The following is a 23,733-nucleotide window of genomic DNA, read 5'->3' as shown; positions in this document are numbered from 1 at the left end:
TTTTTCTCTCACACATCAGGTTTTCATAATACAAAATAATAACACTAATATAATTTGTAATATACCGGTAGTAATATTTATAAATTAAGGGTTCAGCAACAGGTGGATTTTTTTCTTGATGTCATAGCTATAAATGACAACATGGTAAATCCATATTTCGCAAGCTTTTACAGGTAAATTTTAAAACTAAAATGAAAATCTCTCAAAAACCTGATGCACTAGAAAAAAAAGGAAAGACATTTTTTAAATCAGCGTCAAAAATGCGTGTAGGTACACATAAAGCCATCTCCGATTCAAATTTGCTGTTGACCGGTGTAATGCAATACATTTAATAAAGGAATAACAAAAACTACTATATCCATCCATCAAGATAAAAATTAAAAAAAAATTGTTTTTTTAATTAAAAAGATTTAATTTAAAGATAAAAAAACAATCATCTTTTTTTTTAACGGGCAAAAAAATACAAGAACACATGCTTCCACACTGTTTGAAAGGAAGAAAGTGATCCCATAAAACACTAGAAAAAGAAAACTGTATATTTAAAAAATGTCTTGAAACGACAAAAACGGATAGAGGATGACATAAGGCTGGTAAAAACTGAAAAATAGGGTCATCTAATGCCCCAAATTGTTATTATCAATACAGTATTATTATCATCAACGTTGTTGTTGTTGTTCGTGTAGTTTATCTTTGTACACACTCAAGACGGCTCCGACCGGACGCTCCTCCTAGCGGCGCCTAGTGTAACAGCCCCCAGGGGTGAGGGAGGGCGGGAGGGCGGGACCGGAGGGGAGGGGTTGGGGAGACTTGAGTGAGGGAGGGAAAAAAATGGGTGGACGGAAAGTCCCTGCGTGGAAATCCCCTTGACTTGGGCTCTTTCCCCCTCTCTCTCTCTCTCTCTCTCTCTCTCTCTCTCTCTCTCTCTCTCTCTCTCTCTCTCTCTCTCTCTCTCTCTCTCTCTCTCTCTCTCTCTCTCTCTCTCTCTCTCTCTCTCTCTTTCACATGGTTTTAAACGCTCTCGTCGGCGTCCACGCGTGCACTCGTTGTGAACGAGAGGGCTCGTCAAAGTGCGAGCGGTGCCCCTCACCACCTCCCCCACCCCCACCCCCCACCAAAAAAAAAAAAAAAAAAAAAACACCAAGAAAAGAAAAAATCGCCGCGCCGAGAGGAGCAGCTCGAATGGCGCCGAGTGAGAGGACGAGGCTGCCGAGCATCCGGCGGCCTTTGTTGTAGCACCAGCCCCCCCAGCGCACGTCGGACAGGTAAGCGCGGCCCGACGACGTGTCTCCTAGGCTCGGCTTGGGCTCGCCAGGCGAGTCCGAGGAGGCGGTGGCGGTGGTGTGGGGCCTCCTCGAGTCAGCGGAGGGAAGCGAGCGGCTCACGACAGCCATTGTTTACAAAGACGTCATCCTCCTCCGGCCAGCGGCCCTTCGCGGGGGCCGTTTAGCCGGGCTACGGTCGTCTCTGAGCGGACGCTTTTCGGGGGCCTCGTCGGGCTGTATTGTTGTCGTTTGGGATTACGTCAGCACATGTACTAATGTGTGTTGTATAGCTGCACCCCCCCCGACTCTTTATTCGTGCACCTGCCACTGTTGGAAACGTGCAGCAAACATCTATGGCACAGGTGTCAAATTCAAGGCGCAGGGGCCGCATTGTAGCCCCCTAAAGCAGTGTTTTCCAACCGATATGGAGACGAGGCACCCGTTTTTCATTGGAGAACTCAAAAATGGACCAAAAAGTACGAAAGTAATGATGATCTTGTCTTGTCATGACTGACTCACAAGTTGACTTAGTCATTGTGAAATGTGAGCCTGTTTAGTTGAACACAAGGCTATTATTATTCTGTTGTATGTATGACAACAGGTGGCGACACGCATCTAACATCTCGTAGGTACGTGACAACAAAATTCAACCCTTTTTTCCAGTAATGTCACTGGAAAGAGCTGCAATAAAAGAGCAAAACAGTGCTAAAATGTTGTCCATGTGTTAAGATTTAAGGAAGTCGTCAAAAATTTCGTCTTGTTTCTAATTCAAAACAATGGAATGGCCTGTGACCGAGCGGGCTGAGGCTGTGTAGCGACAAATAAGAGCAACAAAATCCATTTTGTGTCGAGGTAAACATGGGGAATGACTACGATTGCCGTAAAAGCCATCTCTGCAGTGCTACCACTGTCTGCCCGTTGTTTGTTTGGCCAGCAGATATTCCTACAATTTTGCTGGCAACGGACGGCCTGCGTCTCCCCCAGGTGACATAGATTTTGGCAACGTATCATGTTCTTTGGCAACGTACAAATTGGATTTAACTGTGTCTGCATGTCCCCGAAAACCCTCAAAATTATATGTGATATAAATATGCCAGCAAGCTTTAAACGTTTTTGGGCAGTTGAAGATGAGTTATCCCACTTATTAAAGTTAGTTACTTAGTTATTCCCATAAACATCAAAATACTGCATGAAAATCATCGAATTAAAAACGAGGCAAAAGAGGAGATCCCCTTGTAAATCATATCTAAATTGTGAAATTGCGTACCGTAATTTCACACAGCACTTCTGATGAGCTCTCGTCGCACGACATTGCGTCACATTTCTTTCTAAATGAATTTGTTACTCTCATTTCAGCACAAAATCTGAACCAAGTCCGCAAATTTTCTGCAATCTTAACTAGGGTTGAAAAATGTAGGGAATTAATGGAAATAAACCAATTACAAAGCGATCCAACACCGCCCCCTACAGGGATCTGTGATGTGTTACAGTGATTTACAAACCTGAATTTCCCAGGCAAGTTGGGCGAAACCTTGCTCAAAACCCACCCATTGAAAAATGTACTAGACAAATATATCATCACCTTTGTAAAATAATGGCTCAAATTTATTCTTTTTTTTTTTTTGAAAACACAAAACCTAGACCAAATGCTGATTATTTTGTATTTATTAATAGTTTCATTTCAGGACTAAAATTGATTGATCTGTTTAAGGAAGGATGTAGCTGATTTTAGCAGAGGAGATGTTTAAGGCAAACAAATCATTTTTGTCAAAATATGACTCAGGCAATTATTTTAGTGATGGTGATGATATACAAAATGATGGCGCGTGGATGAGTGATTAGCACGTCTACCTCATTGTGCTAAGGTTGGGGTTTCCAATCTTGGCTCCGTCGTTTCTGAGTTTGCATGTTTGAAAAATATATACGTTCTTTTTTGGTGACAAAACAGGCAGGTTAGAAAAAATCGGCTAAAATCAGATGTCTAAAATCAAAGTTTAAAATCACAAGCAAAACGGTAGTAAAGTTGTGAGAATAAGAAGAAGGTTAAATGTTGGCTTCTGCATGCATTGTGAAAATGTCAAACGTTACATAAGAATGCATTTTATCGTCAGCACAATGCACAAAGAGCGCGCGGGAACTTGGAGGCGACGAGTCAACCGAGCAAAGTTTGGCAGACTTTCTGACTTTTCAGCAACAGGTTTTTGTTTGCTGTCCCGTCAGCAAGTTCGCACCTCCAACTTCCTGTGTTTTTTTGTTTTGTTTTTTTCTACAGCTTTTTGTTGTCAGCTCATTTGAGTGAAATGCGCTTTTCAGTAATATAATAAACAATATCAACCCAAAAAGTTGGAAACTACCACTGTTTCTCTGAAACACTTCACATTTGTGTTGCATGAGAAGAAAAGAGGAAAGACGCTGTTTTACAAGAAAAGTCGTATTTTTCGACAAAAGTGTTTGGGCCCGACCGATATGGATTTTTTTTTTAGTCTGATGTTGATTCTGATATTTGGCAGAGTACAATTTTGAAAAGAGATTAATAAATATATGGAATTAATTAGAAAATACGTTTTTTTTTGGTGCCATAATGCTTAGAACAATAAAAGATGTTTTATGATACTTTGTCCTTTAGTATTTGTTACAATTGGTTGATTTCTTTTTTTTTTTTTTTTCTTTCCCATTTTTGGAGGGGGCGTGGGGTATTTTATGAGTTACATCATCTTTGTCTTATGCTGTAATCTGTATAAAAATGAACAAATAAATAAAGTCGATTTGACGATTTTTAAAAGCGCATTCTCGGCCGATTAAATCAGATGGCCAATTAATCACTGGGGCCTTAATACATTTTAAAGTAATTAATTAAAAATATATATTTAAAAATGCAAATAGGAAAAAAAAAATCCTCCAACCTCCGATATGCGAACTGCTACTCCATCCCTGATATTGTTGTGTACAATCTGATATGTGACGTCATAAAATGGCTTCCAAGACGGTTTCACCTTGCCGCAAAGTTCCGAACAGTGCAATCCCCCTGCAGGCTGACAATTGCACTGTCATTGTGGGATTGCCCGACCGAGCGAAACGGGACACAGGGGTGTTGTTGCTTTTTTTTTTTTTTTTTTTTTTTTTTTTTGTGGTGACAAACCAGAAAGCAAGGATTCCTTTATGAATTCCATTTGATTTAGTGGACTGCCGATTGTGTTTGTGGTGCTTTCCCAAGACGGCTATAAATTAACAGTCCAATTAAAACAAAATAAAAAAGGGGAATCTCCGGCTGTAGTTTCCTGCCGGACTAACTGACTCCACCGTCTCCCTCCGTTGCAGTTTCCGCCTGCTCCCGCCGCCACAAACCCCCCCCCCCCCTCCTCCTGGCCGGTTCCCGTTCCTCGCCGCCATGTCGCAGGGCCAGAACTTCCTCCCCAAGTTCCTGTTTGTGTCCAACCTGCTGAAGGCGGTGAAGATCCGCCAGCGGGTGCCCAACGACGTGCTGAAGCCGGCGGCCAGCGGCGGCCTCATGCACCACCTGCGCGGCATGCACCGCTACACTCTGGAGATGATCGCCATGAACCATTTCCCGCAGGCCTTCCGCGAGGTGGTGCAGGCCGCCATCTTGGACCGGGCCATGCAGGCCTCGCTGGAGCAGGAGAAGAAGCTCAACTGGTGCCGGGAGGTGAAGAAGATGGTGCCCCTGCGCACCAACGGTAAGAAACGATTCACTCACGGTTGCTGGTATTTTGTCTTTTCCTCAAATCTCAGTTTTTTGTTTTTTTGGACTCATTTGATTCCCCTTGTCGTGAACTCACCGCTATTGTTGTTCTGTCTTTTGTGGCTAGAAGAGTTCGAGGTTATAGCGCCACCTGTGGCTTTGTTTGAATTGGAATGTTTACTGTCTTGCCACCCATCTGAGTTCCCGTGTCCTTGATAGTACTGGTGTTGTCTTTTTTACTTTTTTCCGAGGTTACCGATTGGCTAAAATTGGTGTCGGGATTGCACTGTAATTAATACTGTTGGTATCGGGCCTTTTAACGGAAATTACTTGTGATTGGCTCACATCCGGTTAGGTGCTTAGCAGCTTGCAGGGTTATAATAGTTTTGGATTTGTAAAATTCTATTTAGTTTTTATTTCGTTTTGACTTTTGTTTTTTAATTCAGTTAGTTTAAATGCCTTTTTTGAGCAGGTTGTTTTAGTTGAGTTTTTATCCGTTTTTTTAGTTTAGTTTTGATCAGTTTTAGTGTTAGTTTTAGTTTTTTTGTTTAAAGATGGAGTATTTGTTGGGTACAGGATAGGAAAAAAAAAAAAAACTTCACAAAGTATCGTGTAATAAAGTAATTTGCCAAGTTGCAAATTTAAACTTGTGTTGTGTGATACAGTAGCCCGATGGGAACGTTTATGAGTCAACGTTATTTCGCATTTGCGTGTGCAGTTACCGCAAGTGACAGCAGTGAGGGCTTCTTGGGTTCCACCCCCCGATTGCTTTTTAATGTTGCAAAGTCATGTTTTCGTAAAAGGCACAGAACGTCCCTGCGCCCCGTTCCGAAGCACGCTGGGGAAACTCTGTGGTTTCACGCCCTTTTATTTACAACTCAGGGGTCTGCCCCCTCTTTTTCGCCGTGTGTGCAGGAGGGCTGTAAATCTCACAGGTTCTTAAATAGATTTACGTCGCCGGGAAGATTTACACCGTCCCCTGCGTCGTCAGGTGCGCCACAGCCGGCCGGCTAGGCCTCGTTAAATCAAACGTGACGGCGCTTTTTAAGCTACGTCGTAGTAAACCAAGCGCAGCTGTCAAGCACTGTACACAGGACTCCACATGGTTTACTTGTCATTTCGAGAGTGCTCCCATACTCAGAAATTCACCATGTTTGGTAGAGGTTGTGGGAGTGATTCCCGATTTTTGTCCCAGTAGCACTCCGCAGAATTTTTTGAAAACTCAGCTCGGAAAGCCAATGTCACTTGACAACCTGAAATCATGGATAGACTTGTGTCCCCAAAAAGATGCCATACCTGAAACCACAAAGGAAATCTGCCATTTGTTTTTAAGCGGCCATATTAGGCAAATTTTGGCTAACTCTTCCTGTCGATTTTGTCCGATTGCACCCAAGCGTAAATAAACGGACTAAATTGTATTGAGAAAAAAAAATGAGTATGTGTGAGTGGAAGTAGTTGGAATTCAGTTCCAAAATGTCAGATTTTATTTGGGGAAAAAATCATGAGTGGCTCCTAAAATGTTTTTGTACATTCAGACCCAGAAGCCAGCTTCACTCGCAATATGAATGTGGGTCGGTAGGTCTGTGTAAAAAAAGTCTCAAGAAGCTGTGCTCGAAAAGACACGGAAAGTCTGCCAATTTGGCTTGTAGCAGCCATTTTAGGGTCATTTCCGGGGTCCTTGTAAGACCAACTTTGAGATGTTGTTAAATTGCACCCAAATTGTGAAGCGTATATCAGACAGAGAAGCAATGCCCTAACTTGGAGTAGGCATTGGATTACATTTTTGTCATTGTGTGTGAGCAGAGATCGCGGTGAAGTTTTATAACGCAGAAAACACTCAACTCTAATTAATCCATTAATGCCTAAAGCGCCTGGAGAAACAGCTTCCCAAAACCTAAGGGCGACTTTAGAATCAACCTCTAAAACTTGATATCTCAGTGCCCGTAGCAGATAGAAATATAATTCCTAAAGAAATGGAGATCTTAGACCTGTGGCTTTTTATATATATATATATATATATATATATATATATATATATATATATATATATATATATATTAGGGGTGTAACGGTACTCTAAATCACATTTCGGTTCGGTTTTTTGGAAACGTTTTTTTTTTTTTTTTTTTTTTTTTAAATCAACAAACTTCACACAAGGAAAGACAATAAAACAAACAAAATAATGTGTGAATAATACATATTTCTTAGTGAAAATAGTTCACAAGAGGTTGTCAATAAAGTAGCATTTCCCAAAAGCTGCACTTGCTTCAATCAAAAATGTAAAAAAAAAAAAAAAAAAAAAGTTCAAATCAAAACTGTAATAATAAAGTGTCAGTGCAAGATTGAAGATCAATTGAAGATTCATAATGACGAGGGGTGCGAGGGACCGTTCGTGGCTTATAGCAGCCTTGTGTGTTGCATTTAGCTGTCGATGTGCCGCCTCTGCACTGAAGGGAAGCATCAGCCCATACTGGCATAGGAGGAAGCAGAAATAATTTCACCTTTTATCGCAAACATCACCATGACGGCATTGATGAGGAACTCGTCCTGTGTGTTTGACTCAGACGCTACTGTAAAACACTTGCTCACACCAGCTCAGTTCCTCTTCAGAAAGCACCCTGAAGCTGACCAAACTTTCCTGGCTGCCCGCTGCCGGTAACAGCCACGTACAGCGTCCTGGCGCGCAAAGATGACGTCATCAAAGTGAGACGCGCGGTCACACGCCAGAGCTAAAAGCTTGTCTACCTCTGAAGGACTCAGACTCGACATTCAGCCGAGGACACACACTCACACACACACATTGAATGTCTGCTGCTGAGTCACTGGAGCTGTACGCGCGCGCGCACACACACACACAGCATAAGTCCGTCAATGAAGAGGCAGCTGGAGAAGGTCATAAGAATCGCGGCTCTTTGCGTCGGCCATCCTAATTTACATTTGCCCGATACCCTAAAAATAGCTCTTACAATTAAAGCTGCAAGCGACGCATCAAACTTCATTAGATGTCGTTGGCAAAAAAAAGCTCGGCAATTTAGCATTTCTGCGCTATAAGCGTTAGAAATGGATGCTGGTCGTCCAAGTACGAGCCCTGGAATTCATCCAAACGCTCAGCTTCAGAGCAAAATGGCTGACTTTCTGGTCGAAAAAAAAGTCTGTCTGGGGTACCTGCTTACGATGATGGTTAAAATAGTTTGGGATTTTTTCTTGATTTCGTCTGGAGTTTTGTTTTTCCAATTCAGTTACTTTGAATTAGTTCCTATAGCCAGTTTGTCCGTTTTTTATTTTTTTCAAAAGTTCTTTGTTATAGTTGAATTTTTAAGTAGTATTAGTGTTACTTTGCGTTTTTTAATACATGTGGAAGGAAAATGTAAAAAAAAACAAAAAAACGGTTACAGTAAGTATTGTGTAACAAAAACTCACCAAAAGCTGAAAACATTTAAAATTAGCCCTGAAAGCTCACATAAAACGAATTGACCAAGACAAAATGAAAGAAATTTTCAGTAGTTAGTTTTAGTTAACTTTGTAAACATAACGTTTAGTTTCACTTTGTTGTTTATTTGTTTTGTTTTTCTTGAACATTCTCATTTTAGTTTTATTTCGTTAACAAAGTGTTTTTTTTTCTTTTCAATTTTTGTCTTCTCCAGAGTGTATTTGCTTGCAAAATTGTGGTGAGTTTTCTAGCATGCTGAGTCCCTCCAAAACTAATAATGATAAGAACAATCATAATAATAATAATGAGCATCCTTCGTATTGGCCCGCCTTGGCCATACAGGCTTTTCCTGATAATGCAGCGTCCGGATTATTTTCAGACGCACACACCTTTATCCGCCGTTTGGTGGTTTCGGCTAGGCGCGGTTTTGACAATATGAGATGGCACAGGGGTGGGCAATTTTGTTTAGAAAAGCGTCATGCGAGAAACTGGAACGGTTGTCGAGGGCTCCAAATTCATTTCATTTAAGTCAACCATTAAATTGTATTCTTTTGATAATCTGGTACTTGGTATGTTTATGTTTTTGGAAATAAAAATTATAAGCAGTTGTTAAAATGACAACAGCTTTATATCACTCTTTAATCAACATTTATAAAAATCATGTCGACAGTATCATATTTTGTATCTGCTGTTTTGTATATCAGCTCTCAGCTGTCACTCAAATGAGTGACTTGCGTCTCCTGGATACCAAATAAATTCTGCTATGCTTTGAGGAAGTAACTGAGCACGCCACTAAGGAAGTGTCTATAAAAAAAGTTCACGAGAATAATATCAAATGTTAAGGGACTAAAGTCTAAATATGAAAGTAATAAAAGTCACAAAATTGTGGGAATAAAGCCATAGTATTACAAGATGGAAGCCAAATATTACCAGAAAAAATTCAAATTGCAGGAGGATAAAGTATGCATGTTAGATTAAATAGATTAAGATGCTACAACACAGTCAATGAAGAGAATAAAGAGGAGAAGTGAAAATACCAGTACGAGAATCAAGTTGTGGCGTGCTTGTATGTGTCTGGTATGGACGAATATGCTCCCAAATGGACATCAATCCCCCTCCGACAAGCCAAGAAGCTGATGTGTTTTCTTCCATTTTAGGTGTAACGTGTCGTGTCCCAGCACTTTTGCTTGCCCAGCTGCTCGCACTTTCATTCTGACCACACACGTGGTGTGTTATGCAGACGCACGCTCAGTCATACTTGATGTGAGCGACGATAGCAGCGGCAGCGCTTGTTCTTTCAAGATAACGCGCCAGCATTCCGCCCTCCCCTCCCCTGCCCTGCCCTCCCCTCCCCGCGCGGAAAGTCCGGGACTGGCTAAGTGCTGCTTTTGACGAGCCAGGATGAAGATGATGAAGAGCACAAGCTGGGGAAATTCCTGTCGTTAAAGCGGAAGTCAACCCAAACACATTTTTTCAAGAATATGTTCCATGCAGGCCCACTAGTTGAAACCCAGCATTCTGATTAATATTGTGTTTCTGGAATATGAGTTAAGCAACAAAATCCACCCATTTTTTGAAAAAGACATCACAAATGCTCAGGGCTCAGATAACGACCAATCATAGCTCAGCTTCAGAAAACAGGTCAGCCGTGATTGGTCGTTACTTGTGGCGTCGTTTTCAGTCGACAAAAATGACAAAATGGGCGCCCCCTGCTTAACACACATTTCATACGAATCATGTTGCCTTGTTTCAACTAGTAGGCCTGCATAGAACATATTCTTGACAAAAATATCTTTCTGTTGACTTCCTCTTTAAGTGTGGCAACAACAAAGCTCTCTACACAAACTTTCACAATGCCAGAAAGACCCAAGGTGGCTTTTAAGTCAGCACAATGCTGCAGTTTGGTAACAAAGGAGGGGATGTTACACTGCTCACTGGTTGGTCTCAAGGTGTCCGCGGGCTGCAAAGTACGAGCTGCGGCTGATCGTGTTTTGTGATCGGCAAGGAAATGGCATTCATCGACATATGCCGATCACATACGTTTTTTAACAGGGAAATCGGGCGATCGCGAACCGTGGCTAATCGATTGGAGCCAGTCAAAAGGTGATGCGTTTGGAAAATTGCAAACTTCCCCTTTAAATCCATCAAATTAAACATTGTACAGGTTATTTAAAACACCAAATCAACGTCCGCTAGCTTTGTGCTAATATATAATGCATAATGCTGAAGTTGCGCTAACCGAAAGTAGCATTGAAGCTACATTGACTGATTAGCCGTTTAATTAAGACATGAGCTGTATTGTATGTTGCTTTTTTTTTTTATTTTTTATTTTATTTTTTTTTTTTTATGTAAGGTATGTGGTTTGGTGTTTCTCATGGTATTGTTTCAGTTCTGGTATGTAGGTTGAAGTTCACATTTTGGTCTGGTGACAACACTAGTTGGGGGATAAGCTTGCAACAAAGGTTTATTTGCATTCACACAGCTTCTCATGGTTGACCTCTAAAGCAGAAGCTCTGCTTAGTTTGTGTTTCAGACATGTGAGCGTCATATAATCGCACAATCTAGCCCACAGCGCGGAAAATCCCCACACTCCTCCTTTCACGTGTGTGTGCGCGCGCCCGTGTGTATGTGTTATGTACACACAATATACTGTAATTATCCGTGCTCTTTCGTTCTCATACATTGCCTTGGTTACATTGTCTTTGATGTGCCTCTCGCTGTGTTTGGTCCATTTGCCGTGAACTTGATTTACTGTAAAACCTTGCTTTGCCATGAATAAAACTATTTTATTAAAACTAAAAAAGAATGTCACAAGAATAAAGTAGCAATTTATATGAACAAAGATGGTATTTCTTAGGAAAACAACGTCAAAATATTACAAGAAAAAATGTCAAAATGTTACAAGACCAAAATATAAAGTTGAGATATTATGAAAAGAGTGCAAATTGTACAAAAATCAAGTCAAAATATTACAAGAAAAAAATTGAAATGATTTATGAATAAAGTCAAAACGTTCCACGACTAAAATAGAAATATTACAAAAATGAAGTTGTGATTATGTGGGGAAAAATGAATATTAAATGACGTTCAAATCTAATGACAAACAAGTCAAACTATTACAAAAACGAGGTCAACATTTTGCAAGGATTAAGTGGTAATTTAACAGAAAAAAGAAAACATTTGTGAACAAACATTACATGTAAAAAAGTCTTAACTATTCAGAGAACTAAATTGCAGTTGAAAAAAGCAACATTGTGCAAGGACAAAGACACAATTTGACAAGGAAAGAAAGTCAAAAAGTTCATTTGAAATATAAATTAGTCCCCCCAAATCTTTTGTAGCAACCTCCTTTTAAAACATGTTTTTGTGTGTGTGTTTTTTTGTGAAGGAGATGGCAACTGTTTGCTGCACGCTGCCTCTCAGTACATGTTGGGTGTCCAGGACACGGACCTGGTCCTCCGGAAAGCCCTCCACGGAGTTTTAAAAGAGACGGACACCGGCGTCTTTCGGGCACGCTTCCAGGCCGAGCTGCTGCACTCTCAAGAGTTCACCCAGACGGGCCTCCGATACACCACGACGGTAACAAGAAATACTTCTAGTGTTAAAAATGTGGAACATTCATTCATCCTGTTCAATAAATCAACAAATTGCCTTCATTTGTTGCCCGGTTTCCAGAACTGGGAGGACGAGTGGGACAAGATAGTAAAGATGGCGTCTCCGGTCTCCAGTAGCAACGGCCTCCAGTTTGACTCGCTGGAGGATATTCACATCTTTGTCCTGTCCAACATCCTCCGCAGACCCATCATCGTCATCGCAGGTACACGCGACAGATTCAACAAACAAGAAGAATCCACTTGACTTGATTCGACCTGACCTGGAAATTGGACTGAGAATCGAAATAGACATTAAGAGAAAAAAACTTTTTTTCGCAAGCACATTTATTGATGTCATGATAGTAAGTTAAAGGCAACTTGGTTAATTATGCTAATAGGGCAACAACATATACACACACAACAGGATATTTATGGAACCAAGGAAGTCTTAAAATGCGCAAATAAAAAAAAAATCAAAACATAAAGTTGAAGTTACTAGAAAAACATCAGATTTTGGAAATACAATCTCAATTTACTCTTTGTATCAAAAAAATGACAAGGAAAAAAGCCATAATTTTGTGAAAATGATGTCAAAATATCCCGAAAGGAAACATGATTAAAAGGATAAGGCACGTTTGTGAAGAAATTTAGGACTTCTATTTGGGGAATAAAGTCTCAAACTACAAGAAAACATGTTTTTAATTCAAAGCAGAATCGATAGATGCGAGTGGCAAGACAGCCCACCAGCAGGACTGTTGTGTTCCTCCACTGAAAAGTGATTTTCTTCACCAACAGACCAGGTGCTGAGGAGTATGAAATCGGGCTCGTCCATCTCCCCCCTCAACGTGGGCGGGATTTATCTCCCGCTGCACTGGCCGCCAGCCGAGTGCTACAAGTACCCCATTGTGCTGGGCTACGACTCGCAGCACTTTGCGCCCCTCATCACCATCAAAGACAGCGGCCCTGGTAAGCACACTGCGTCCGTTGCGTTGAATATTACTCATCCTCCTGAAACCATTCAAAAAAATGAACAAAAATGCCCCCCCCTCCACGTCCCCTTTAGACAGGATTTTGCTTAAGTATATTTCCCCCAACTCTATATAAGTTTATAAGTTTCAGTTTATGCCACGTTGTGTTTTCCCACTTAAGAAATCCGAGCCGTGCCGCTGATCAATCCCGGACGGGGAGGCTTTGAGGAGCTGAAGGTGCACTTCCTGATGGAGAAGGAGCAGCAGCTGAAGGAAAGGCTCCTCGAAGACTACCTGCTGCTCATCGAAATCCCCGTCATCGGATTGGGATACGACGCCACGCGCATCATCAACGCCGCACGGTACTTACATTCAGGAAATCTGTAAAGGGGAAACAAAACAAAAAGAACACTATGACTGAGCGAGTTTATGGAGCCCGAGAATGGCAAGAATGTAAACCAGAACGCATATCTTACTGCACATCGGCTCACTTACGGGAGGAGGCCTTTATTTTATGACGATGAAGTAAGGAGTAGAATGGAGTAGAAATATTACGAGAATTAGATTGCAATTCCTGTGAAAAGATATTTTATAAGAATAAAGTGAAAAAGGAAAAAATGTTGACATATTGTGAGAAATACGTCACCATTTTCCAGAAAGAAAATAGAATAAAGGAGGAATATCACAAGCCTTGAATTGTGAATGCAAGAAAAAGTACAAATATTGAAGGAATCAAATCTAAATATTACATGTCTTGATTTACAAGAAAAAAAAAGTCTAAATTTACTAGAATCAAAGTGGAGAGTTTAAATCGAAATGTTATGAGGAAAAAAAAATCAGCAATATAACGAGAATAAAGATTTAGGCGTTTTGTAAAACAGTCAAATCTGTCTGTAATTGCGAACTTTATTGTTGTAAGCCTTAAAGGACCGAAAAGTCATTTTATTCATTATATATATATTTTTAATTATCTGCCGTTTAATCGGTTATTGAGATTTTCTCTTGCCAAATATCTAAATCAGCATCGGCTTCAAAAAATCCAAATCAGTCAGGCCCAAGTAAGAACCCATAATATATCTTTTTTTTAAATCAGAAATCTGCCATTTAGCCGGGGCACGAACGTTGAACCCTGGGGAAACTATCGGAATAGTGCATAGCATCATGTAATTAAAAAAAAAAACAGGGTGATATCAATCAGTGAAAAGGTCATCTGCATGGTGACGTCTGTGGTCCAAAAGGTTGGACGAGGGCAACCTGCCGGAGGACATGAACCTGATGGAGGACTACCTGCAGCTGGTCAACCACGAGTACCAGCGCTGGCAGGAGGACAAGGAGCAGGCGTGGGCGGCCCAGCCCCAGCGGCCGCCGCCCTTCTCCGTCTCGCAGCTCTCGCTCATCGAGATCCGCTGCGCCACGCCGCGCTGCACCTTCTACGTGTCGGTGGACACGCAGCCGCACTGCCACGAGTGCTTCGAGAAGCGCCAGGCCACCACCACCACCACCACCGCCGCCGGCGGAACCAGAATAGAAGGCCTGGTGCACACCAAGGGCGGCGGCAGTGGCGGCAGCGGCGGCAGCGGCGGCATCAGCGGCGGCGGCGGCTCGGACAGCAGCGAGGGGAGCTCCAGAGGGGGCCGGAGCAGCAGCCCGCCGTCGTCCTCGTCCAGCCGGGTGGTGGTGCTGTCCAGCCCGCGCTCCGCCCCGCCGCCCACCGCGCCCAGCCTCAGCCTGTACAGCGAAACTCACGCCATGAAGTGCAAAACCCCCGGCTGCCTCTTCACCCTCAGCGTGGAGCACGCCGGACTCTGCGAGCGCTGCTTCAACTCCAGGCAGAACCAGGCGCCGCCCGGAGCCGGGACGGGCCCGGAGGCGGTAGCCCCCCACGCGCTTGCGGCACAGGGTCCCGGGTGGAACCAGTGGGGGCCCCGCGAGGTGGAGACGGAGCGCTGCGGCATGTGCAGGCAGGAAGCCTTTCGGATATTCAACGGGCTGTGTCCGCCCTGCATGCAGAGGCAGCAGGCTCCCGAAGCGGGGGAGCCGCAGCCCGCCAAGCCCAGGACCGAGGCCTCATCTTCGGCTTGGAGCCAGCCCAGGGACCCCGAGCGGCCGTGCCTCACCCTGACGCCGGGCCACGCCTCCGCCTGGCAGGCCCCTCTCGCCCGGCCCTGCAAAAGATCCGGTTGCCAGTTCTTTGGGACGCCGGAGAAGTTGGGGTTCTGCACTATTTGCTACGTAGACTATCAGACCAACCACCGTAAGTTCTTTCGCCCTCTGTCATTCTTTCCATTTGCAATTGGCCATCAAAAATCAAGGAGTGAAAAAGTGTCAGGTTATTTTGTTATTTGTCAAAACGTTAAGCCCAAAAAAAAATGTGATCATGATTTTTTTTGAAAAAAAAAAAGGAAAAAAAAGCACAATTCGCAAGAAAAAATGTCTTACTCTTTTGTGAATAGTCTCAAACTACAAGAAAGTTAATTTATGGTCAAAATAAGAAAAGAAAAATGCAATTTATTTACAAGAATAAAGTAATTTGTATAGAATAATGCCAAAACAGAATGAGAATACGTTTGTGATTAGCAAAAAGTCCAAATTTGATGAGATAAAGTCAATATTCACAAGAAGAAACCTCTTCATAATTCAAGAATTAACTCTCAATTTAAAAGCAAAGGTCAACATTTTTATGGAAATATGATTTGAATCAGACTTAAAAGTGCTCCAATATAAAGGTTTTTCAAATTGAGTCAATTTTATTTATTTTTTCCCTTTGTGTTGCAAGCCCAAATTGGAAAATGGAAAGAAGTAACGCCGCACGCATTGTCATGGTCTTTTCACGAACTTTGTGTGTTCCCATTGCAGACTTGACACCTCCTCCCCCAGCCCCGGCACAGGGCCGGCACGGCGTGGAGGCCGGCTTCCAGAACGCCACGCGGTGTCGCGGGCCGGGCTGCGGCGCGCTGGGCAAGGCCATGCTGGAGGGATACTGCGACAAATGCTACGTCAAAGAGCAAAGCGCGCGGCTCAACCAGGTGGCCCATCGCACGCCCCACTCCCCTCCCCCAGTTGTGGTAGGTGCCACTGCTTCTCATTTAGATCATGTCAATGTCATTTGGGTTTTCTATAAGCAAATGGGTTGAAAAATAAATTCAAATCAGTTTTTATTTCAGGCCATCCAGCCTCGAATTTATGGTAAAAAACAGGCATCTATTTTAAGTTTTATGGCTGCATATATATATATATATATTTATCTTGGTGATTTATATGGCAACGATTACTTCTTCGGGATTGGATAGAAAATATTCATTTTGTATCATATTGCACGTACTTTTACCCAAAAGTGAGGTACTGTTATCTTCAGGTTCACAGGTCAGTTAGTATCATAGAAAAGAGAAGGAAAAAAAACAGGGATTACAAAAATAAAACTTTAGTGTGATAGTGTCCAAACATCTATCAATATTTCATGAAAGATTATAAATACCCTTCACAAATGGCACCCAAGCTAAAGCACGACTTACACATTGTACTTTTGGAGTCTTCCACCAAGTTTTCAACCTCAATTTCATCCGATTGACTTCGGGGGCGGATTTTCCGATTTTGTGTTTCAAATGTCCTTCAACACAAAAAATGGAAAAGTTTCAAAACTCCCCTTTACATGCTCCCAAAAATCCCAAACTTCACATGTTATAAAACCAATCAAGGCTTGAAGACATCTGTATGACGAGATTTTCTTATACATATAGCACCACCCAGTGGTGAGAAGATATTTGTTGTATTTTATTTGCTGTATGAATAGGCAGTTATCTATTTTCGATCGGTGTTTATTTTTGTGAGCTTACCTTTCACCCTTTGTCGCGTTCGCCCCTCCCCCCCCCGATAGCGCGAGCGAGCCACCAAACCCCGATCCACGCAGCAGTCGCAGACGCAAACGCAGACGCAGTGCCGGCGGAGCGGCTGCAGCAACGTGTCCCCGGGCTGCACGGACCTCTGCCCCGAGTGCCACACGCGGGGGGGCCAGGGCCGGGACGCCGGCCGGCGGGCGCAGGCGCCCAAGGAGAAGTCCAAGCAGCGGTGCCGGACGCAAGGCTGCGACCACTACGCCAACCAGGAGAAACAGGGCTACTGCAACGAGTGCGATCACTTCAAACAGATCTACCGCGGATGAACGCCGGCGCCGCTCTCCTACTAACCGACCAACCAACTCACTAACTAGCTAGTGACTAACTAGTAACCTTATGGCCTGAAAATCAACGCCCCATCCCGATTTAACGCCCTTTCCTCCCCCGTGTAGAATGTGAAGAGAGAGTGCGTGTGTGCACGTGGGGGGATAAGCGAACGTGTGAGTGTGCGTTGCGTGCGTGCAAGTGTCTGCGCGCAGTCGACATGGCCTCCACAATACCTCTTTGTGCAATTATGACCATCCGACGAGCTGCAGCTGCGCGTGTACAAAATGTATTTCGAGGTACCTGCCCACTCGTGCCGGACGCAATGATTGTACGTCAACCGGAAAGCATCCAACTTTCCTTTTTTTTTTGCTTTCTAGGCCAGTGATTCCCAACCTTGAGTTAGCTGGGGCACGTATTTCATTTGCAAAGTCTCTCTCCACACCACTACGCAAAAATGTCACAAAAAGGGATGTCGTACAGTGTGAAACCCGCGAGTAATTTACCCCAAAAAAAGCTTTAGAAATGCAAAAAAAAAATGGATACTGTACGATGGCGGCAAAGCACTGCTTTCGTCAAAGGTAGCTCCTCAATTCGGTTCAACATGGTTCTGTGGCACAAAGAATGCGCCAAATTTTTAAAACTAATAGGTGAGAAAATATATTATTTCAATTTCACATTACCCTACCCTTATAACACGAATGTCCGTGGCGGCACGGTGGTTGGGAATCGCTGTTCTAGATCATAGCCAAGGATTTCCAGCACTCGCCTGTCCGGACGCATCCGTGCCCGTCTGTCTGTCTGTCCGTCTGTCTCAGCGTTTGTTGTCCACAGGGTATGAGAGTGAGAGAGTTGCGACCAATCAAAGTTGTCCCCAGCCTCCCATTCAAATCTTTCAACGTTCTTGCCAAAAACAAAAAGAAAGAAAAAAAAAAAATCAAGCTCTTACAATCAATACGGTGTGATCGCATCTTCCACAAGTCATTTGAGGGAACTCCACCTTTGTATATGTTACCGCCGCTTATGCTTAACAAATTCATGGCTGTCCAAACCTACATGGGAATTTTTTCGGAAAAATATATTTTCCAGCGATTGAGGTCTCGGAAATGCACTTTTTTAAGGAAACGCTGACCAGGGTAGAGACTTGCCAAAAGGTGGCTCGTCTCCTTTGTATGATGTCACATTTTAAGGGGCGGGCATCTCACTCAATTTACTGTCAATTCGTCGTTAAATTTCTATTTGAATGCTTTCAATTCCTCTGTTGTAGCTCAATTTTCCATAGCTGACATAGTGTTCATTTGGTTCAAGACGCAGTTCAAACAAAGAAGTGTTATTTGTGATATTTACCCAAAAAAAGAAAATAGTGAGAAAACAAAGTTGTATTCTTACAAGACCAAATTTGCAGTAATAAAGTTGTAATCCTCTTGAGTGCAGTGAAGTCGTAATCTCAGGAAAATAGTCGTAATTTTACACAAATAAAATTGTCTTACAAGAGCAAAGTCATACTCTTTCTAAAAATATAGTTGGCATTTTTGGAGAATAAAGTTGTAAGTTTTTTTGTTAAATAGTCATAATCCTGCAAGAATAAAGTTGATTTTTGGAGAGTAAACGTTCAACTCTTTAGTTGTATTTTTGATGAAATTGTAGTTTTATGAGGGTGTTTTTTTTCAAGTCGGAATTTTACAAGAATATAGTTAGGAGTGTGAGAGAGTATTAATCTTACAAGAAGGATTTTTTTATTTTTTTTTAAATAAAGTCGGAATTTTACGACAATTAATTTGTAATCTTACAAGACTATTACATTTTTTTTAATGAAGTTGCATTTTCCCATAACATCAACATTCTGTTATTGTGATCATTAAAAAAAATAGAAACTTTTTTTAGGACTTTATTTTAAGATTGACTTTTTGGTTGCAATTTTTTTTTTGTCTTGGAAACAATTACTGCTCTAATATGAATTTTTTTCCACTTTTGTCGTAAGATTATGGCTTTTTATGACAAAACAAAAACATTGCTCTTATAAGAGTGTGACCTTACTTCCCAAAATACATTCTGTAAATAAAAAAAAAAACCTCAAACATTTCGACTTTTCCCCCATATTACGACTTTTTCTCGCCATTTTCCTTTCACAATTCTTAATGTTGCTCGACTCGATTACTTTGCCCGTCCCTCGTCTAATGCTCTCCTTTTTCAAACTTAATTTCATCGTCTTTCATTTTGTGCCATGCCGGTGCATCGCATTTGCTGTCCCACTAGCGAGTTTCATGCTAACAGAGATTTAACCCAAATGCACTTAGCGTGGAGAGACACGGTTGGAAAATATCATTGTTTTTTGTTTGTTTTTTTTAAATCCCCATGTACGTGTGGACTGAAGTCTGTGATGAATCTTGAAGAGTGCAAGACAGACAGGGCAGGCCCCTGCTGGTTGCGGTGCTACGTGCACACAGAGCTTCTCCATTGTAGCCAGTGGAGATGCCATTCAGCATTTACGTTCTTCTACCTTTTTCCAAGCCCCACTTACAACAGATCAGTTGCCTTGGATGTTGTTTTTTGCCTGTTTACGGACCACTTAAGCACCTATACGCAGACCATATGCACACACACACACACACAGACACACCTTTTGATTGCCTACTTGGTCCGGCACAATGTACCTGAATGTGTTTGTGCTGCTGCCGTAACAGCACAGTAATGTATTGGGGCTGATCCTCCAGAAGTTTTGCCTTTACGACGGACCAGAGGGGCCTGATCCCCGCATCAGCGCTCCCGATATTATTCTTATTATTATATCAACCCTCCTGTTATGTCACGGCTCATTCAAAATGAAAAGGTCATTCTAATAATCATTTTCACATGCAAAACAAGTAAATTATCCTCATCTGTTAGCGGTAAATATTAAATATCGATTGAAATTGTTATTAATGGCGTTAGTCATTTTTCGGAAGTAAATTTGCTGCCGCACCAGGAAAAAAACGTTTGGTATCATGTTATGGCGTAAGGAATTTGACTTTATAATGTGATGAATTTTCTCATTATAACAGTTTCACGCTTTAATGTGATACATTTTATGTTATATTGTGATAAATTTCACGTTAAACATAAATTATTGCGTTCGAACTAAAGTTTTCACATTTGAATGTGATAAGTTATCATCATTTTGACTTCCCCCATGAAAACCCCTCTCCCTTTTAAATTGTCAACCTTTTTGAAGACTTGGCCTTAATAATTTTTTTTACAGCATTGTAGAAGTGCAGCATAGTTACGCAGGTATTAACTTTCTAAGATACAAAAGGTCTCCGTCAGTGACTTGAACTGGAGGGAATTGCTTTGTAATTGATCACGTTTTAACGTGAATTCATCACATTAAAATGTGAACTCTGTCACGTTATAATGTGATATTTAACTTTCTTTTTTTATTATTATTTTTTTATTTTATGCGACGTAGCAGCAATACGCTTCCATGGTGATGAGATAAAAACAATCTCTTGTTCCACTGAAAAATGTCACGGAAGACACCAGGGGAATTTTCTCGTGACGAATCAACAGCTTACTTGCTGTTCAAACATTTTTTTTAACGCTTTCACAGTGTGATGATTACACAGGAATTGACCCAGGGAGAAACAAGCTTGCTTTTTCATGAGCTTCGCACCTAACAGGAGGGTTGAAGTGCATTTGTGAATATGGATCTGGGTCCGTGCTGTAGGACCTTCCGACCTGATGCCTCATCTTTAAAACACATACACACACTCAAAACACACACGTGTGGTCGTGTGCGTCTCAATACTGACATTCCTCTTTTATTTTTTTACTAGGGGATTTTTTTTGTTAGTTCCAGATGTATTTTAATACTCGCTTTGGTTTTCCTTTTTTGGTGTTGTTTCTTTGCCAAACTAATGTACATGTGCCATCAAGCGCCAAACGGTTGTTGTTATACCTCCTTAAAAATGGCCGCCTCGGACTAGCGAGACATGGCAGTGCTCTTTGTTTGATACAGTGAAACGCCCCAAAGTCAAACGCTCTAAAAGTCGAATCATTTATATTCTGAATTTTTTTCCCCCCCCGAGTTTTCGGAAGGACTGTCTTTCCTTGTAATGTTTTAAAATATTGGTGAACGCTAATGTGACTAGTACATAACTGAAAATATGATGGCTAGCAAGCCCCATTGAAGAAGTTTGTTAACCAAACTGTAGCCATCTTCAAGGCTACCTTGTTTTATTTTAATTTTAAAAATGTGTGCATTCTTCGCAAAGAGATTGAAAGAATTCTTTTTTTTTTTTTTTTCATTAAAAAAAACAAAAAAACATTGTATTCTAGATAGTCTTAAAATTGACTGCGATAATTTCACCAAGCAAACATTTGATACCATTGACGCTAACAGCATGAAAATGACCACAGAAGCTTAAAGAATTTGGCAGTTTTGTAATTGGACGCATTTTCTTTTGAACGCAGTGGCTTGGTTATTGAAATAACATTCACAAAATAATTTAGCAAGTAGAAGCTAACAAATAGCATAATGGCTGAAAATGTATTTTGGACCAAAGAGGCTCTGTAACAAATGGTTAGGTGTCTTGAGTAGTTTGGCCTTAATTTTGTTTCATTATACAGCCGAGAAGTTACTTTTCCACTTTTTTGAGTTAAAAATCTTAAAGGGAATTATTTAAAATGTCTTCTTGGGTGAATGACGGCCACTGTTTGACTGTGTAAGGTATTCCTTGGCTTCCTATTATTTCTTATGGAAGGAAAAACAGTTTGGAGTGGTTTGCGTTTGACTTTGGAGGTTGCAACGTATCGCCCCCAAATAAGAGCTGACGTACAGTTTGTCCTTCCGTGTGCCGGCCAAGTCTGCCTTCACGTTCAAGTGTAGTGTGCGTACACTATAGATCTCCGTGTGCTTTAACGGCCTCCAGACCCACCTTAATCCAACCAAGGCGAACCAGTGTGAGGAAAAAAAAGGACTTATGCTTTGGGACGTGTAATAAATCATGCAAGTTTTTCTTTGTGGGACCTTTTGACAATGGAGTATTGTATGGAGAGAGAAAAAAACAAACAAAAGCCTGGTTTTATTTGTTAAGTATTTATTCATATCAAGATATCTGTATTGTGTGATTCAATAATTATTTATATGTTGTCCTGAAATGAATTATTTTTATGAAGAAATCAGAATTCTGTCTACTGTTTTTTTTTTTAATGTGTGGCCTCATTATTTCAGTCTTCTTGCGTCAAGCTTTTAATAAATAATAGTCATGTATAATACAATACTTAAATGGGAGTAACCTACCATATCATTTTATTACGGTTCTCAAACTTTTTACACCAAGGACCACCTCAAATAATTCTTAGCTCTCCAAGTACCATGATAATGACCAAAAGTAGCATAGCAGGCGCAGTTGTTGATCAGAAAAAAAAAACATTTCATATTATTGTAAGCCAGTGTAATATTATGTACAGTTAGGACATGAACACGGCGCTAAAATTAAAACAAATACTTAATGATTTAATCAAAATGCATTTTACAAGAAAGTCAAATAAAAAAGGACCTAAGCAATTGTCATCAAAGAGCTCGATACTCGAGAATGTAACTGAGACCAAGCTTAATCATTCTGGGTAGCAAATTTGGCTCAAGGTTTCATTGTTGGCCACAAAGATTCAACACACCGTGCAGGATGCAGCAAAACAGCCCAAGAACATCACAGAGACCAAGTTTTTGCTTGGTAGTTTTGACATTTCATTGTACTCTGCACGGATTCAAGACACCTGGTGCCAGATGTAGCGAAGCAGCCCCAGAACATAACAGGGACATAGCTGACTGACACAGGGCAGCAAATTTCACTCCAAAATGTCTTGATGGTCTTGAAATTTCATGTTAGCCCCCACGAGTGCAAGACGTCCAGTGCCGGATGTAAAAGAGCAGAACCAGAACATAACCAAGCTTTGTATTTACATCTGTGAACATAGTTTGTAGTTTAGTTTTGTCTCATCCGTCCACAGGACCGAAGCTTTGTGACTTTGTGTCTTGTCAATATGCATTTTGGTATATTGCGGTCTTTTTCAGTCACCGGCCATTTCTCTGTCTAGCAGAAGGTATCAACAAATTTGCCAAATTAGGCTCTGTTATGGGGTCTTGCCATTTGGAAGTTGCGCTGGCTACGAGGCATTCCAGAGGAAAATGTTTGATTTCAGCAGCCAGTCACGCATCCTTCAACAGGATAAAGACCGAAAGCATGACGCTTAAAACAGGCAATTCCGACGTGGCTTTGGTCCCATCCCTAAAATAGATCGACATCCAGTAAACCCCCCACCCGCAGAGAAGCAAGGGGGAAGTGGACGCTGCAGTGGGAGGGGACATTTTGGAGCTAAAGGTCATGAGGTCATAGGCAGAGGTCACAATGTCACCATTACAGCGCTTGTCGGTAACTCAACAAAGGCATGAGTCACTCTTTCTTCTATTTCAGGTCCCAGAATGATGCAAAAGTCAAAAGTACAGCACCGTTGGACAGGAAGCTGCGATTGTGCAATCGGAAGAGCACAGTTACCTTTGTTTGAACAGTAAATAAACTGTTGATTTGTCACATGAAACTTCCCCTTGTGTCTTCTGGGTCATTTTTTCAGTGGAATAAAGCAAA

The 23,733-nt window shown here is 41.6% G+C and overlaps 1 protein-coding gene across 1 annotated transcript; it reads left to right on the top strand.

Annotated features, from left to right (window-relative positions):
- Window positions 1-1,105: 1,105 nt before the first annotated feature.
- On the top strand, window positions 1,106-22,273 carry tnfaip3 (tumor necrosis factor, alpha-induced protein 3). Its single transcript, XM_086045101.1, has 9 exons — window positions 1,106-1,262; window positions 4,581-4,957; window positions 11,781-11,971; window positions 12,068-12,209; window positions 12,781-12,951; window positions 13,135-13,315; window positions 14,192-15,207; window positions 15,810-16,018; window positions 16,828-22,273. The coding sequence occupies exons 2-9, from the start codon at window positions 4,651-4,653 to the stop codon at window positions 17,110-17,112; spliced, it is 2,502 nt and encodes an 833-aa protein (XP_085901227.1). The 5' UTR covers window positions 1,106-1,262; window positions 4,581-4,650; the 3' UTR covers window positions 17,113-22,273.
- The last annotated feature ends 1,460 nt before the right edge of the window (window positions 22,274-23,733 follow it).

This window comes from Filicampus tigris, chromosome 11, assembly GCF_054856515.1.
Source record: "Filicampus tigris isolate MCC_2025a chromosome 11, RoL_Ftig_1.0, whole genome shotgun sequence".
In the NCBI taxonomy this organism is placed as follows: Eukaryota; Metazoa; Chordata; class Actinopteri; order Syngnathiformes; family Syngnathidae; genus Filicampus; species Filicampus tigris.
The sequence above is the reverse complement of the archived record's forward strand: the minus strand, read 5'-3'. Positions and strand labels throughout refer to the sequence as shown.

Excerpts from the sequence above, each read along its gene's own strand:
- tnfaip3 (XM_086045101.1), top strand. The coding sequence starts at position 4,651 with ATGTCGCAGGGCCAGAACTTCCTCCCCAAGTTCCTGTTTGTGTCCAAC. Across the intron at positions 4,958-11,780 it reads GGTGCCCCTGCGCACCAACG|GAGATGGCAACTGTTTGCTG; the intron begins GTAAGAAACGAT and ends TTTTTTGTGAAG. Across the intron at positions 12,210-12,780 it reads ACCCATCATCGTCATCGCAG|ACCAGGTGCTGAGGAGTATG; the intron begins GTACACGCGACA and ends CTTCACCAACAG.